The following is an 18,248-nucleotide window of genomic DNA, read 5'->3' as shown; positions in this document are numbered from 1 at the left end:
GATATGAATGGTGGTGGGGGAAGAGGGATGCAAATTAATGGACTCCGCAGGTACTCCAGCATGAGTACTTACTCTCCTCACCATCACTGACACCAGTTGCTGAACTGTCCTGGTGCTAAACACTTATGCACAAAGAATTCATTCTTTGCACCAGGCGATGACAGCATTAAGAAAAGTTCAGCTTAGCGTTCGCAGCCTAAGTTTGTTTTTAGCAGATAGTGTAAGTGGACACATTAGTCCAGATCCTCCCTAGCGTAAATGTGTGTAACACCAGAGGAGGAGCTGGTTAATTAATTTGCATGCTGAAGACAAAAACCACACCCACTAATCTCTAAAACCCCCTTTGAAATGCCCCTCTGCAGCTGGTGCCACAGAGAACTGTCTCCGCAGATGAGAAGGGGAAGTTCTGCCCCCTGGATCCCCTCCTAGTTGTGGTTGTACATACAGCCTCAAAGCCAATCTGTGTTCATGTGTCAATTTTTATGTCTCCTTGTTTGAAAAGATTGTTAAATTCACCTGTGCGGGGTGGTGGCACAACAAAGGCATTCAGTTCAACTTCATTTTTTGGTAGAGTCACCTGTAAGTTATCTCCAGCTGACACCACAAGTTCTTTTACTGTATCTGAAGAAGATAAAAGCATTACATTTAAAAAAAACAGAATAAAGGGGAAACGAATTTGAAAAACAAATTGTAATAGGGATTGCATATTTATTGTACATCATCTGGCAACTTTCTGGGGAAAGATGGGGGAGAATTACATTTTCTTGATAAATTATCAAGAATAATCATAATTACAGATTAATTTTCTCTCACCAGCCTACACTTGAGAATGGCTCCCCCTGAAACTGAAATCAAAATTAACTCATTTTTGTTTTAAATCAATGTTTGTGATTCTTCCGTACACCGTGTATATTCATTTTGCTTTGAACACATAAAAATCATAATTCCCCCCCACAGAGCCAATGTGTTTTTCCTTAATAAAAGTATGGAAATTTGGGAGACTAAAGGGTAAAAGTGCTGAATTAGAAAGGACTTGTATGAGAACCGGAGCATGTCTGCATTCAATCTCTATGTAGTTTTTCTCAAGTTTCCCAGTCACTAGTTTTCCATTTCCATCAGATACCTATAGAGGAGACACAGTTTGCTGTCTAAGGGCCACATTTTGGCTAACCCTGTAAATGTGCACTAGAGAAAGAAGAGAGTAAAGGAAGCCTCCTCCAGCCTCCAAACCCCCATACGTGATGCTTCCAGAAAGCCACTGCTCATGTTCCCCAAGTACAGACCAGGAACCAGTTAGCAAAGTAAGAAGCAGTCTAAATCTCAAGAAAGGCATAGCCAGGCAGACTCGGAGCAGTCAGTTCCTGCAGACCTGCTAGCACCCAGAGGTCAGTGCCATCTCTTTTTACAGGTACGTGCTACTGCTTCATGCACTCTCCCTAGAACGCCCTGAGGCACGCTTTTTCTGCAGGATGCCGCAGATTGCATCTGCTCTGCTTCGATAGCTCTACCCAGACTACCAAACCCAACTGTGTCCGTTGTGCTTAAAAGGCACAATTCAGCCCTAAATTCAATCACATGTGTTCTTGAATCAGTCAAACAACTCTCAGTGATTCTGATGACAGGCTTCTGAACAGTTTCTAATGCCTTTGTTCTTGGGAGCATTCCAAAGAAATCACAACCAGCCGAGTCAGAACTAAAAGAGATTACACCAAATAAAGTAACACAACACTTACTAATGCAATAGGAGCTCGCTTTTCCACCAACTGTGTACTGTTTATACATTAGCATGATGCTGCCATTCACATGATTAATATGCTATTCATAGCGTCACATTTTCAATGTCCATAAAAACAGCAGGAGAACATGGAAAAAACAGCTTGGCTAAAAGGTGACTGTATGCTTTGCATCTTATTTCATGCTGCCCTCCCGCTAGGAACAGCCTTCTACTTCTTGGCCACAAAGAGTCCTTCCTCTCTTCCTTCAAACCACTCTTCCATCTACAAGGTCCACAGATCCTTTAACCACTGGGATTTGTACAGCCGTGCACTTTCAGGCAGGGTTCAGTCAAACAGAACTATATATACCCAGGGTTTTATAATCCTTCCCCACTACTGAGAGACCGTAGCCTGGAACACCCTGCTACCACCCTGCATTTGCTGATGCCCAAATGTCCAGTTTGTACATTTTGAGCCCAGCAGACCTCATCATCTGGGGCAGAAGATCTGAGCCTAGGAAGCTGGTACCACTCCGAGCGAGTGGGCTTTGATGCCAGCTGCTGGAGAGATTCTTGTCTGGAAGGCTTCATATATGCACTATCCAACCCTCTTGAAATAGAACATTTTGATGCTCTCTTTTCTTTGGATGAGAGAGAGCAGATCAAGCACTGAACTTGCAAAAGGCCTGTATGCAACTGATTTAGAGCTGAGGTCTCCACGAGCATCCAATGTATGCTAGAGCTTCTCTCTTGGGTGGACAGGATCACAATTTCTTAGTTCTGAAAAACTGAGTTAGTTTTTGGGATACAGGCTGGGTCTTTATGAAAGCCACCTTTTCATTGTGGAATGTGCTATAGTGCTCCTCCATGGGTGAAGCCCCAGGCTCTGACACTCTCTGAGTAGAGGTGATGTCCATCAGGAAGCCATCCTTGGTGGAGAGGAAATACAGGGATACCTTCCTGAGGGGTTCAAAGGGATGCAGAATCAGTGCATTAAGAACCACATTGTGGTTCCATGGCAGCACTTGATTAATCTTAAAAGGATGAAGTAATGATGCAGCTCTGAGGAAACACCAGAGGGAGGGAGGTTCAGTGCTACCTGCCCCTTGACTTCTCCCAAGTCCCATTTTGAGTCCTCTTCAGCCCTCTCCCTCCCTTGGATGCTACTGAGGAGAGGCAGGAGGGAGCAGGGAAAAAGCTGCCTGGCCTGTGGTTGCAGCCACACACCATTGCCTGAGGTGGGGCTCACCCCATTGCTCAGGGGCCCCCTTTGTATCTTTTTGTCATGGTAGGGGGGACTGACACCTGCTTCAGGGTCCTGCTTTCCTGCGGGTTTAGGTCCAGGCTGGCTGCTCCTGGCTCAAGAGAGAAATTCTGCAAAAATCCCTGCCCTGATGGTTCTACTGAGATGTGCAGGGCTCTTCTGTCAGGCACTCCATGAGCAGAGTGGAGCAAATCGCACATGTTCAGGCTTTCCCCTTCTTCCCATTCTCCTCCATGCTGAACTCGAGTTTTACTGTCTAACAGTCGAGCAAAACACTGACTTTTGGAAATATATTTGCACACTGATATTATCATCATCTCCTCCATAGCAGGTAGGTAGTAAATGTCTACACTGCATACTAAGCCTGGGCTCTGACTCAGGTTTGAGTCCAAGCCCCGCTGCTGCCCACATGCAAACCAATCTGACTTAGGTCAGAAAACAGGACTGGTTCCTAGGGCCTCCGGGGGGTGGGGGGTGGGTCAGAGCCCAAGTTCCGCTGTGACTTCGGTCCAAGCCTGTCATTTTGCAGTGTGGATGCAGCTCAAGCCACATACCCAAGTCAGAAGGTCTGAATAGTGCAGTACGGATGTGATAGCATGCCTGTGAGACCCGGTTCCAGCAACTGTAAGCCCAGGCTTACAATGCAGTGTGGACACTGAAGCATGGGCTTGGAAACACTGTGTCAACAAGCCTAGGTCTCCCAGGACCCAGCTCAGAGTGCAGTGTAGATATACCCAGAGTGAGAAAGCTTTATCAAATGGGGCCAGGCTTGCAGCACGCTGTAAAAGTAGTGAGACTCTAAATTAACCTGCTCGCCTCTGGAAGCTCATTTCACAGCCAGTCCTTCTCAACATTTCTATCCATACTATCCATTGCCAAAATGAACTCTGGCTTTCAGGGCTTTTTTTCATGCAACCTGTGTCACCACCTTAAAGTGCTAATTTTGATATAAAACCTGCACTGTCCCACTGAAGTTGGTAATCAGAAATGACCAGTGCCACCAACATTGCGCTCAGTGTTAGCACTGTCTGGGCAGCGGAGTAGGGCTATTTGCCTTAGGAGGAGTCAACATTTCTCAACTGCTTTATTTTTAAAAGTTCCGCCTTGAAGAAGAAAGTTACCCGCTTTGTCAGCAGTGGTGGGAGATGTGACCTGCTGCGTGACAGTGGCCTGAGAGATGACAGAACTAACTGGAAATGGTGTGATCCCATCTTGTGTCAGACTCCAGGGGGCTGTTGTTGGGATTTGGGTTCTCTCTGCGATAGCTTGGGTAGATTCCAGATTGTCTGAAGGAGGGTTATGAGAAGGCTTTAGAACCTATAAGGGGAACAGTAAGGGTAAAATTATTATGAATAAATCATTTTCCCTAGTCAGATATACATTATTTATAATGCATAAACTGAGCCCAGCGATGTGTGTCATTGGGATATCCTGAACATGAAGAAAAACATTACCAATGAAGGCCCACATTCTCCCATCATATTTTTAAGAAATTGCTTTCAACCTCAACAGGAGTTCCACATGCAGACCAATGCAAGAATATGGCTATTAACATACAATTTGTCACACTCATTTGTGTCTAGTCTTAAATTAAGACTAAGCTTTTCAGGGCAGGGGGCCTGTCCACCTTTGTGGGTAATGATCCTTATCTACTGATAAGTACCTGAACACTGACCTTCTAGGATGAAAAGCAGCGTTTTCTGTAACCATGTAACGTCCATTAATAATACTTAGCATTTATATGGTGCTTTACATATTCAAAGCACTACACAAATACTAATAAATCATCACAATGCACCTTGGACATAGAAAAGTATTACTATCCCCATTACACTCACTTATTTTATTGAACAGAGGCCAGGATTTGAAATAACTTGGCCACGGTCACACACTGACGCAGCGCCACAGCCTGGATTCAAACGCAAGGAATTTCTGAGTCCCGACCCTGTGCATACTCCCGTAGACCACATTGCCTTAGTGCACATTAGAATGCATGTTGCATGGGGAGCTGTTAAAGGAAGATGCATTTTGAAGGCCAGAAAGCCAGAATACCATACAGACACATTGTAACCCAGATCCATGTCCACAAGTCTGAAAGTTTAAACTGGGATCCCTATACCCAACTACCAGAAGCTTTACTCCTTACTGTCTGATAGATATCTGAGTGCCTTGCCTTGATCCAAGTAGCATTGCATTGCAATTACACTAGCCAGGAGGGCTGGGTTTTTTTAAAAGAGCACACTCTTTTCTTATACTGTCACATACAGTAGGGTGACCAGATGTCCCGATAAAATCAGGACTGTCCCGATATTTAGTTGTTTGTCCCGTGTCCTGAACGATGTACGGTCGGGACGCCATTTGTCCTGATATTTTGCTTCGGCGGCACTCCGGCTTTTTTTTTTTGCTTGGGGTGGCAAAAAACCTAGAGCCGGCCCTGGTGTGGGGGTGAGCCTGTGGCTGCCCCCCATGTGTCCCAATATTTTGGTCTTGTCATCTGGTCACCCTACATGACAGTAGTGGACAATGAAACACTGATTTCCTTAGGGACTACTATACTAATCTATTTTGATTTGAAAAGGACCTATAAAGCAGAACATTACAGTGCACACGTCACTACTTCTTCTGGGATCTTGAGGCATCCCTACCTCTTTCCCCAGTTTGTCAATGGCTTTTACAGGTGGTTGTCCAGCTGCTTTGCTTTCGGTGGACTCCAGTGGGAATGGTGTCATCTCAGCGAGAGATGGCATTTTCTCCTTGGCATGTTCAGTAGGAACAGAGTTTGAATTGGACCCACTTTTAGTCATGAGATTTTCCAGTCTACTGCCTTCCCTGTGCTTTTCAGCCAAATCCTCATGGTTGTCTTCAATATCAGCTAATGTAGGGTTGAAGCCATTTTCACTGGTCACCACCAGGCCCCAGTCTGTGTAATCAGTGCTCTGTTTCTGTTTGTGCTTGATGCTCAGCTGAAAGGGGTCCTTCTCCAAGTCCCTGTAGTCATCAGTGTATTCAGGTATCTCGTCAAGGCTGTGATCTTTGCTCAGCAAAGAAAGCTCCTTCAGGTTACTCACTTCCTCAGAGGGCTCACTCTGTAGTCCCACAGAGTGAACCATATTTGGCAGCACCTGTCCATACCCTAGCAATGCACCTGGCCTCTGAGAAGGCCTAAGTACAAATGTAAGATAAGACTTCACTGTTTGAATTTTCTTAGGTTCACAATTTTCTTTATGCTGGCAGTTCACAATGTAGCAGCGCCGTTCAAACATCCAGGACAAGTCACAACCCGAAAGATCGCAGCAAGCCGCTGTGCAGTCTGACATCGACATGGCATGGGGAACTCGCATGATTTTAGTGGTGTCTAAATTAGGAGATATCACTGCGTCTGCATACGTGGCTCCTTCCGTGCACTGCTCACAGAAGTACCCTGAAACAACATACACTGACATTAGGCAGAGAACTACAATCACACAGCTTTAGAAGCTGCCATCTTGCCTTGGAGGGACTTTTCATTCAAGGGCAAAAATGTAAACAATATTAAGATTAAATATAAATCATTTTACCATGCACAAGTTTTGCCATTATTTTTCTTACAGGTTTGCTAATTCTTGAAGATATGTGTGTGCATTAAGAGTAATATTTTACACTCACGTAGCATTTCTCATCCGATGGTCTCAAAGCTTCTTGCAAAGTATCTCTTATCCCATTTTACAAATACAGATGCTGAGGCAAAGAAGTTACATGACTTGCCGAACATCCTACAGCAAACTAGTAGCAGGGCAGGGAACATAAGAACCCTGATGGCACAACATACATATTGTGACACTAGTAGACCAGGTGCCAGGTTTTGCCAAGGCTGTAGTCATCAGCTGAGCACTGACAAATTCAGAGCTGGAAACCAGACCAGCTCACATGTATGTTAGTATTGTTCAAGACAAGTGTTAGACTTGTAAGATGTGTTCAGGCAATAATTTTACTTGTAATGTCTGTATCTTATGCTGTAAGGTAGGATGTAACTTTTGCTTTATAACTGTAAAAATGCCACAAGTACTCCTTTTCTTTTTGCTCTGAACTTGTGAGCCCAGGCAGGAGCAGTGGTTCACCCACCCATCAAGGAGGACTATCAAAACTAAGTGGGCCATTGTGAAATATCACAATACAAAGACTGGGTTAATGGCCCTCTCACACCTGGGCAGGTGCTACGGGCAAGGAAGTTCATCCCATTATCTTGAATTCTGGAAGAAGGAAATAAAGAGAGCTGACATGAAAATTCTTCATCTCTTTGCTGTTTGGCTCTCAAAGGACTGGAGTTAGGAAACAAAAGCAGGGATCCCCAGGGTCAACCTGGGTTAGCCCTGAAAGACATTCAGTGCTGACAGATTACTACAACTCCTCCTCCTGGGAGAATTCTGCACCAAAAATTTAAAAATTCTGCACATGATATTTTAGAATTCTGCATATTTTATATGCCAATATAATCATGCCAGAGCGGGGGAGAAATTATTAGGGAGTCTGGGAGCCTCACCCATGTAGACCGTGGCTGACCCCTAGGTTTTCCCATTCAATCAGGCACATCTGCCCCCATCCACAATAGTCCCTGCACCCCCCTTCCCCTGTTCCCATGTGTCCATGAACCCCTACTCAGCTGCCTCTCCTTCCCCTTCCTGATGTGCCCCTGCAACCTCCCCCATCCCCATATGTCCCTGCACCCCAAATTGGTTTCTTCTGCTGGTGTCGAAAGAATATTTTCTTCCTTTGGACTAATTCATTCCAAATTGAGACCTGAAAAAGCAGATTATGAACAAACAGTAAAATGAAGGTGAAGACGACTGAGTGAGCTGTAGAAGCCAATATTTTAAGTTTCTCATGTTGACCTGGCTGACACAGTCAATTTAATTTTTGTTTTTTTGCTTTTAAATATTTCATCTAACTATTTTAGTTAAAAACAATTTTAACAAAAACAAATCTGATTTTAAAAAACTTGAATGTTTAACTAAATTCAAAAATTCATATGCTTGTTTTGTTAAAATATTATATGTTTGCTGTTGAAGAAAAAAATCCAGAATACATAACGTTGTTTTAGTTAAATAAAACAATTTAAATGTCTGTCTGGTGATGTTCTTCTCCTAATACAGCCTGGCAAGAAAATCCTCCAAATATTAATGATTAACCTGTTGAATTGGAGATAGTTCACCTCCCAATGACTTCATAAATATCTGCTTCAATTACCTTTGGTAAATGAAATAACCAAACAATCATTCATTTTCTGATATAGCTGTAAAAACTAAAACTGAAACGTTTTCAAAATATATCACTTTAAAAATGTATAGTGTGTACCTTCTAAAAACGAAACCTATATCTATCTCTGAGTTGTGAAGAATATGTATTAAGGTTATAACAACCAACAAGCATGCACTTTTATGTAGAAATCCAGAATTCAAATTGAGTCTTCCTGACTAGTGATTTAAATCATGATTTAAATCAATTTCATTTAAATCTAATCCACCCTGGCCCAATCCCTCATGAAAACATGTTGCAATTGGCAGAAACAGCCTGGAAAATTGCCCACAACTCTTTCTACACCTGATTCTGATACCCTTATTTATGATAAACAGCACCTTATCCCAGGAGCAGCCCCATTGACTTCACTGAGACTCCTTGTGGAGCAAGGTGCTGCTCAGTGGGATTAAGGGGATCCCAAACTGGACCTGAACGAGTAAGGATAAGGTGCACTGCAGAGTATGGTATAGAGTATGGTATCCTTGGGCAGGCAGACTCTCTGCTCAACTGCTACTGTTCCCCCCCCGCAGCATGACAGAGAGATGGTAAGGCAGGATTTTGCCCTGAGTTTGCAGTGCTCGCATTTTGAGAGGAGAAAAAAAAAAAATCTTTTGACTTGCAAATGGCCATTTAATAAGGCACTAATCGAGCATAAATGCCTCCCTGTTTAAGAGCAGGTTGAACAAACACCTGTCAGGGACAGTCTAGATAATACTTAGTCCTTCCTTAAGTGCAGGGGACTGGACTAGATGGCCTCTCGAGGTCCCTTCCAGTTCTTTGATTCTATATTTACAGCAGCACTTTTCTGACTACAGCTACAGTTTAATACAGGGCTGGGGTTTTGTTTGTGCCTGTATTTGTATTCCAGCTAGACCTCTATTCAAGGGAACATGAACGTAAAATAACAGCTCCTGTACAACAGTGTGCGATTCTTCAGCTTATCAGCACCCTCATTCTTCTCTCCCACACCAAGTATACTATAATTAGTTCCTCCACATTTCCATTCACCTCTGAGACTATCAGGGATGCTGTTGCAGAGGTCTATGAAAACACTTACCATAAATCAGTACTTTAAATGTGCTACCCAGCTTCTGACAGGGCAGCTGCAGGAGCTCATGGTTAAAGGAGAGGGCTGGGAGGTAGGAGACCAGTTTAACTGCTGTGTGATTTAGACATATTTATCCACATCGATAAAAGCATAATAAAACGGGAACTTGGAAAAACAACAAAATCTCTTGTAGGGTAACACAAAGGTGTGCCTCAGGTTCGTGTACAAGAATAAGTAAACAACCCTTCATTAAAAATAGGTAGAAAGCCCAGACTTTCAAAAACTACTGATTACTTGGATGCTCAGCACTTTCTCTGAATCAGGTGCCTTGAAGGCTTCCCAAGCTGGGCACCCAAATATTCAGGCACTCAAAACAGTAACAACAATAATGACATCCAGCCCTTGTATAGCACTGGTCATCAGCATTTTACCCAGGAGGTCAGCATCACTTCCCTCACTTTACAGGTAGAGGTAACTGAGGCACAAAGAGGTGAGATGACTTACCTGACATCACACAGCAGATCAGTGGCAGAGCTGAAAACAGAGTCCAGGTCTCCTGAGTCCCAGGCCGTTGATTTAGCCACTAGGCCCTACTGTCTCTCCCATCACTAGATACTTTTGAAAACTGTGGCCTATACTTTTTATAAGTGAATTTCATGCTGATGCAACGTGGTAGATCAACATTCCCACAGACTGTAGTCCTCCATTTACCCACAGAGTAGGTACAGCATGGATCAGTTTTACCGGCCAAACTATAGTTCAATCTCCATGCCCTAGCCAGCCCTGGGCCTCTTGGAGGGAAGCGGTTGTTTCAGATCAGTGATTCTCAACCTTTTTTATACTGTGTCTCTATGTCACAAAAGCAGGAGTTTCAGGACCCCTTCTCATCCATTCATTCAGAAAGGAAGAGTAGCAACGACCCTCCTGGACCTGTTCACAGCCCCCAGGTTGAACACTTATGTTTTAGATCTTTTACAATTTCCCCTGCATAAGCAGGCATTCACTCTGTTATGTCTAAGCATTACAGCATAGGTAGGTAACTTAGTCTTCAGATGTGCCGAGTACCCATAGCTCCCCTGGATGTCAAATCTGGCCAACAAAACAAAAAAACAGTGTCAAATCTGACCATCTGAAAGTCAACTCAAGAAGTTCAGTGGTGCGCAGCATTGAGCAACACACAACACCGAGGGAAGCTTTACACTTAAAAAGATGCAATAGTTCAGCTGTGCCACTGTAGCTCTACAGTGAAGATGTTTCCCCCATCAGCAGTGTTAACCCACCTTCATGAGAGACGGTAGCTATATCGATGGGAGAAGCCCCCTGCTCGACACAGCACTGTCCATGCTAGGGGTTAGGTCAGTATAATTGCGTTGCTCATGGGTGTGAATTTTGCTCATGGGTGTTTTGCGTTGCTCATGGGTGTGAGCGGCACAGTTATACCCCTGTACGTTTATAGTGTAGACCTGGCCTGAGTGTTTTGGAAAGTCAGCTGCTGCCCTTCCATATGGATGCACAGTAGCAGATTTTTCAGGAGATGCAGTGATATGCATTACTCCTGACAAGGAACAATTGAGCCCACTAGGCCTAAGCCAAAGCCCCATGAAGTCAATGGAAGCTTTGCCACCGGCTTCACTGGGAGCACCAACTGGCCCATTGTAGAGTCTGAAGCAATAACTGGGCACAATTGGATGATGCAAGGATGAAATTTCAGCCTCAACACTACATTTCTTTGTTGGTTGGTTTCAGCTGGGATATGAAAGCCCAGCTTTCAAAGGGGACTCAGTTGGATCTCCAGTTTTCCTATCTGCACTCCACAGTGGTCCCAAGTGAGAGAATTTTGATGTCTATCTGATTTGTGAGAAACTTGCTGGAAAATTCATTACTTAGATGGTCACGTTTTAACACTTGTGCCTGCAAAACTGACCCCAATTGACTGCAGGCATAAAATTAAAGTAGTTTTTAAAAACTGTGCCTACAGTCAATTGTGGTCAGAAAGTAACATGCCATTCCACTCAGAAAAGCGACTGTGCAAAAATAGCATCATGCAGTTCCACATTTATAATGCCTGAATGACTTGCAGATCACGTGTGCTCAGTTTACAGTTAAAAAGATGGTTTTCCTAATTGCCAGCGCTGCAAAGTCATGCTGGGAGCATTCTGGCTCATGCAGCATCACCAGCAGTAAAGGTTCTGTAGGCCAAATACACCTACATCTGTGTTACCTTATACCTGCAGCAGGCTTGCACAGGCATAACTGAGGGCATAATTTGGAGATCATGGAGTTGCACAAGTGGCCCTGTCACCGATGTTAGTAATTCTGTTGATAATGCGTAAACCAGTAAAGAATAATCTCACACTCCCAGATCTGTTTTGGGCTAACTTTAGGAAAAATTAATAAAGACAATTTCCCCCCTCCCCCACTAAAGTCTGCGGACATAGCTCTTCATACATATGGAGGGAGCACAACTGCTGAGTAAGGCGGCACCATTTTTACAAAAAGAAAAGGAGTACTTGTGGCACCTTAGAGACTAACCAATTTATTTGAGCATGAGCTTTCGGCACCATTTTTACAGTCACTTTGTAAAGTAAAGTTATTCCTTATAAGGACAGGTTTCAGAGTAACAGCCGTGTTAGTCTGTATTCGCAAAAAGAAAAGGAGTACTTGTGGCACCTTAGAGACTAACCAATTTATTTGAGCATAAGCTTTCGTGAGCTACAGCTGTAACTAACTGAGGCTTCCTATTCTCTCACTGTCAGCTTCATAGGCCAACTGATGCATGAATGGCATGGAGATTGTGGTAATTTACTAGGCACCAAATTGTGTTTGGCCTGGTGATCACACAGTAATACATTGCAGGTTATCAGGGTTGTTTAGAGGGCAGATGGAAGCCCTGCATGATTATGATGACAGTGCACATGGACTGGTTTGGTCATAGGATCTAACAGTAAGCTGTGCAGCAGGAGGGTTTTCTGTGTTCTAAGTGAGAAATATCAGATGGAATTAATCCAGCCATTAAGGACTGCAATGGGGAACCACTGATAAGGAAGAGTGGGTCAGTTTTAACCCCTGTCCCTTTACGAAACTGATTAGTTGTCAAGCTGATGCTCTGAGATTCCCCCCATCCCACTTACTCCCTCTCCAGCATTCTTGGCCCTGGCCTCACCATAGCCAGTCAGAATTGGCTGTGGCAGAGGAGATTTTAGGGGAACAATTCAAAGCAGTCCCATCTCCTGGAGACTGAGCATATACACACAGCGCTCCTGGCTCCTGCCATTGTGGGAAACGTGGGACAGACTCAAAGCCCAAGCTTGGCCACGCTGCCACTACTCAGCCAGGCTAGACCTAGATTTTAAAGCTGTAGGCAGGAATCCTGCTAATGCCCAAGAAAAACAAGCTGAAACTGCAAACATATATTTCTAGCTGAGGGGCTGTTTCTAGCCATAGCTAGTTCTCAATCCCTAGGCTTGCTGGAGTCACAAGTTCAAATCCTCAAAGGAGTGACTCAGCTCTTCATCCTTCCAAGGTAGATAAACTGAATTCCGTGTAGTTTACTACATAAGCATCTTTTGATACAGACCTTAACCAAGGTCACATGGGCACAATCTACATGAAGATGGAAGATCCAGTGTTAGTTTTCATAAGGGCAGGGTAGGATGGGGTCTGCCCCAGTATCCTGGCCCAAAATCTCCTGTCCCCACACCACTGTGCTCTGGGCTGGCTTCCACATCCAGAGGTGGCTGCATTTCAGTGGTGTTATGTGTACGTTTATTTTGGTCAGAGCTTTGGGAGCTTTTGAGAGAAAAGATGCAACAGAAGCGCAAAATATTATATTTTATTATCCTTCTTCAGCATTATAAAGGGCTGAGATACTTTTGATGAGATTCTAGAAAAAAAAAAAAAAGAAATAGTTGTCTCCCAAGATGAGAACTCTAATTCTAACTTTCAAGCCAGAGCCAATTTTCACAGCTGAGTTATAAGCCTCTGAAGAATAGGATTTATAACATAAATGCTGACAAAGGCTTAACTCCAGCAGCTTTAGCAGGGACCTATAAAAATCACTATCCTCAAAACCAGAGAAGCCAGATTAGCCAGAAGTTCATCAAAATCTGAAGTGTCACTGCATCAGTTTCTGAGGGGATGGCGTACACCTCTGTACATAAGGAATACGATTTCATTCTCTCTCCACAGGCTGCTTCCATGTTATTTAGAGCCTCTCCCTCCCTGAAATCCTGTAAGCTTTTACACAGAGATACTTCAGGGAAAGCAGAAGGCCTGTTTCTTGCTTCAGAGACCATTCTAATTGCAGATTAAACACTGGGGGAGGGGGGAAGAGCAAATAGGGAAAAATGCTAAATTACATAAAAGCAAATCCTTGACACGGGGACAAAACCAAGAGTATTGCAATTAGATTTACAAACAATGGGCTGCAAAGCTTTTACAATAATTAGAGCAGCAGTCTGCAGGATGTTTACAATTCTGTTATAGGGCCCAGGATCAGCTGCTGAGCCTCTCTAATTGGTTCACTGATCCTGATGGTTCACTTGATGGTTCATCTTCATTTCACGGGCTGCCAGGATCCCTGTTTGTTGCTGATAAATCAAGAAGTACTGGTGGATAGAGCAGATGGATTCAATTTCTCCCCAGTACTCTCTTGAGCACTTGGTGGGAATCTTTCCCTGCGGCTGTGCTTATGTTCTGGGAAGGAAGAGGCTACTTACCTGCCTCATCCCCAGTATCCCTATGTAATACTGGGCAGGATTTTGGGAGACACAGATCCAGTTCTCTGCTCTGCTACTGATTTTTTGTATGAACCTGGGTAAATCACTCACTCTCTCTTTGCTTTGGTTTTTCAGCTCTAAAACTGGGGATAAGGGTACTTCCCTAACTCACAGAGTGTTGTGAAGGTAAATACATTACAGACTATGAGATGCTCAGAGAACAGGGGCCACATAAATACCTTAAATAGATATAATCTCCTTTTTTTTTTCAATTGTCAGTAATTCATTCAATTTGAAATGTACTTAAAATATGTCCATATGGTAAGTGCTGTACAAAGCCCATAGACATAGATAGTCCCTCCCTGCAATCCTATAGCCTAAAAAGACTGACGCAGCAGAGACAGGACTCACCATGAAATCCAGAGGAAGAAAGAGCTTCACGTGCAGTTCTGGTCTGAAAAGTGACTGGCATTGTGCTGTTCACCTTTTATTATCTCTTGATAAGTTTAATATCAAACAACTAAAAAGTTGGTCTTTCCAAGCCCTGCACGTACAATCTAGACCAGAGGTGGGCAAACTACGGCCTGCAGGTCACATCCGGCCTGTGGGACCATCCTGCCCGGCCCTTGAGCTCCCAGCCAGGGAGGCTAGTCCCCAGCCCCTCCCCTGCTGCCTCAGCTCGCTGTGCCACCAGCGCTCTGGGCGGCGGGGCTGCGAGGTCCTGCTGGGCAGCGCATCTACGAGAACCGCCAGCCTGCCCTGGTGCTCTAGACTGTGCAGCAGTGCAGCAGGCTCCGGCTGGGCGGCGCAGCTGCCAGTTCTGGTGCTCTGAGCGGCATGGTAAGGGGGCAGGGAGGTTGGATAAGGGGCAGGAGGTCCTGGGGGGCAGTCAAGGGCCAGGGAGCAGTTGGATAGGTGTGGGAGTCCCGGAGGGCCTGTCAGGGGGTGGGCATGTGGATAGGGGTCGGGGCAGTCAGGGGACAGGGGGGTTGGATAGGCGGTGGGGTCCCAGGGGGCGGTTAGGAGCAAGGGTCCCGGGAGGGGGTGGTCAGGGGACAAGGAGCGGGGGTGGGGGGGTTGGATGGGTCCGGAGTTCTGAGGGGGCAGTTAGGGGGCAGGAAGTGGGAGGGAGTGGATAGGGGCTGGGGGCTGTAGTAAGAGAAGGCCCTGAAATATAAATTCTTGTATCAGAGGCCCAGTCTGAGACCTGAAGCCTGAACCAAAGTACTTCCAGGCAACGATAAGCAAAGCTGGGCTGTGAGCCAGAGGCAGGTCCCACTCACAGAAGTTTGCAAGAAAAGATTGTTAGAGGCACGTGCACACACACACATAAGTGCTAATGAGAGGAACTTGTGCCAAAATGGCGGCAAGACACTCCATAGACATAACAAGGAACAGGCAGGTGCATCTTAAAGACAGGGTCAAAAGGACAACATGGTGGATAGACTTGTTTGAACTATGATGAGTAATCTGTCCTGCAATGGTATAAAAGTAGGTCCCGGAGCACATATCTTTGTCCAGCCTAGGGGGCAGTGGAGTGTCCTGCCACTGACTGAGCTGTTTCCATTGCCAGGGAGCACAAATTCATAGTATGCCCTGAAGAGTCTATTGGGAACTATTACTGTGCTTCGTTTGACAATAAACCTGGCTCGGGTTCCTTCGTACCTTACTAGAGTCTGTGGTTTTTGGGGGTTCTCTCGGGGTCTGCTGTGTGAGCTATCTGCGCAGAGCTGGGGCAGCACATAGAGGGAACACACACACAACCGACTGTTATCATCATCGAACAAGAGTGGAGCACCATACCGGTAGCTATCGACAACAGGGGCCAGGCTGTTTGGGGAGTCACAGCCTTCCCTACCAGGCCCTCCATACAGTTTCGGAACCCCGATGTGGGCCTCAGGCCAAAAAGCTTGCCTACCCCTGATCTAGACCCTGAAAGTCAAGCTGGGTTCTTTCCTCTTTAGGCATCATCAAACTCTTAATTGTTGCTTTCAGGTCAAATTATACTGTCTGTTGTACTTGACAATCCCACTATTATTAAATTATGCCCTCAGTGACACTTGTGAAACCTCACTGCAATCAGTAGGCCTGCACAGCTGTACCTGACTGGAACTCAGTAAACAATTCTGTTGATGATCTCAAGAAGGAATAGACTCTAGGCCCCTCTCAATAAGCTATGTTGACTCCACAATGCTAACAGCTATAAAAATATACTTTACTCACTAGAGTCAGCAGCTATGACTTTCCTCTGCAACACATCTCCTTTCTTCGTGTGTGCAAAGTGCCATATTTACAAAATAATTGATCAGAAGAGAATGACATTTGTTTACGGTGTTGCCAACTCTCAGGATTTTATTGTGACTCTCGGCATATTTGGAGTTTTTCTTAAAGCCCCAGCTCCTGGAATAATGTGTTTCATGAAAATCCTGGCTTTCATTTAAAAAAAAAAGTTTCCAGCCCCTGCGGTTGTGAAGAAAAGTTTTAAAAAGATGAACCCTAAAGCATCAAAAATCAGAAAGCAAATCGAAAGAAACCAGATTTTTAGTCTCACTGTGATATTTTGACTCCTGATTTTTGAGCACATAAGGTTGGCAATAGTGTGCTGAGAACTCACAGCTTGTAGGAATCTCAGGAGAAGTGTGTTATTAAACAGAGAAATGGGAATGGCATCTTTGTAAATGGCACTGGGAGGTTGCTTTATGCATGCAGGGCTGCATTGCCCAGAGCAAGGAGATGGGAGTTCTACACCACCTGTAATTGTGACTGCACACTAAACTATCTCTGTGATTTTGTTATAAAGGCTAATCTCAGAACAAAGTAGCACAGTGTGAAGATGCAGTAGCTGAATATTGCGAGTCGGGCATGATGACACCTCTGAGCTTTATTACACCAGTAGAAATGAATTACAATAAAATGAGTTTATAAGATCACTGTGATGCTAGGTTGGAGCATGTCTCTGCAAGTGTGCCATACTGAATTTAATCCAATCTATAGCACTGTCAACTAAACAGTTGTGTTTATGATGGTAACCAATGCATGCTGTCTTTATCAATGAGAGAGCTGTACATTCCCCACTTTAGTTCAGCTGGAATGGCATTTATATTTATTATATTTATATAGTTATATGAGATATAAATAAATATAAAATCAATTTTGGAATGCATTAGCACAACCATCTTGATAGTTAGAATGGCCAGAATAATTTAGACCTCATTCAACACAAAATAATTTGATCAATTAATGGATTTATATCAGTGGCAATAGACTACATTATAAGAGACTCATACATACATTAAAGCCTTGTCTACACAAGTCAGCTTTCATCAACAAAACAGTGGAGGTGCACACACTGAAATGCTCCTCCCACCGATGTAACTCTCCTTTATGCTGACATAATAAAACCACTTTGACAAGAGGCGTAAGGCTTATGTCGGTTTAGTTAGGGTGATGCAGTGTCTCTGTAGACACTGCATTCCTTACATTGGTGGTTGGCAATCAATCTTGTCTATTTCATGGCTCCTGGCAAGAAAGCTGGCTCCTGGCTCCCCAGCCAGGCCTCCGCTCCTGGCTTGGGCTCCCCCCTAGGAGACCTGCTGCACACCAGGATCCTGGCTTCCCGCTGGAAGCATGGCAGCCAACCGGACTCCAGGTGCAGATCATTCCCCTGGAGGCGAGATCAAAGCTCGGATGGGAGTGGGGAGGCAGGGGGACGCAGCTGGGCTCCCGGTGGGGCGCTGCACGGAGCCGAGAGCCCTGGCCCTCAGTGCCCCACACTGCCCCTCTTCAGTCGGTAGAAGTGCTCCTGGTGAGCACTACTGACCAGAGGAGGGTACTGTGAACATCAGCCATCACAGTAATTAATGCCGTGGCTATAAGTCGACCTAACACAGGTCAATTTAAGATTGTAGTGTAGACATAGCCTTAGTGAGACACAAGGAGAAATTATAAGTTGCAACCAGAGTTTCATGAAGTCAGTTGACCCAAGCATGGGAGGTGCTGAGTGGTAAGGCATGATACATAGCAGTGATAGTAAGACACCAATATTCATTGACACACCTGGCTCAAAGCTCATCACATGAGTCAGCGTTACATAAGGTCAACAGCAGGGGTCAGTACCCACCGACCTCAGTGTCTGCTGTTATATGTTCTCTTTACAAAAAACAAAAATGCTCTCAGCAAACAACAGCCACCCCAAACTAATTCAGCCAACTAATAAAAACACAAATAGAA

General features: G+C 44.6%; 1 protein-coding gene across 9 annotated transcripts in view; it reads right to left on the bottom strand.

Annotated features, from left to right (window-relative positions):
* Positions 1-18,248, bottom strand: part of KIAA0319 (KIAA0319 ortholog) — an 83,898-nt gene that overhangs the window by 44,976 nt on the left and 20,674 nt on the right. For all 9 annotated transcript variants that reach the window (XM_073331872.1, XM_073331874.1, XM_073331866.1 and 6 more), the window contains 3 exons: positions 5,624-6,399; positions 4,100-4,295; positions 517-621 (listed from right to left, as the gene is read on the bottom strand). In XM_073331872.1, coding sequence (XP_073187973.1) covers positions 517-621; positions 4,100-4,295; positions 5,624-6,399 — 1,077 coding nt within the window. The remainder of the gene's footprint in view (positions 1-516; positions 622-4,099; positions 4,296-5,623; positions 6,400-18,248) is intronic.

Source organism: Lepidochelys kempii, chromosome 2 (genome assembly GCF_965140265.1).
Source record: "Lepidochelys kempii isolate rLepKem1 chromosome 2, rLepKem1.hap2, whole genome shotgun sequence".
NCBI classification, from domain to species: Eukaryota; Metazoa; Chordata; order Testudines; family Cheloniidae; genus Lepidochelys; species Lepidochelys kempii.
This window is presented reverse-complemented; position numbering and strand designations above follow the sequence as displayed.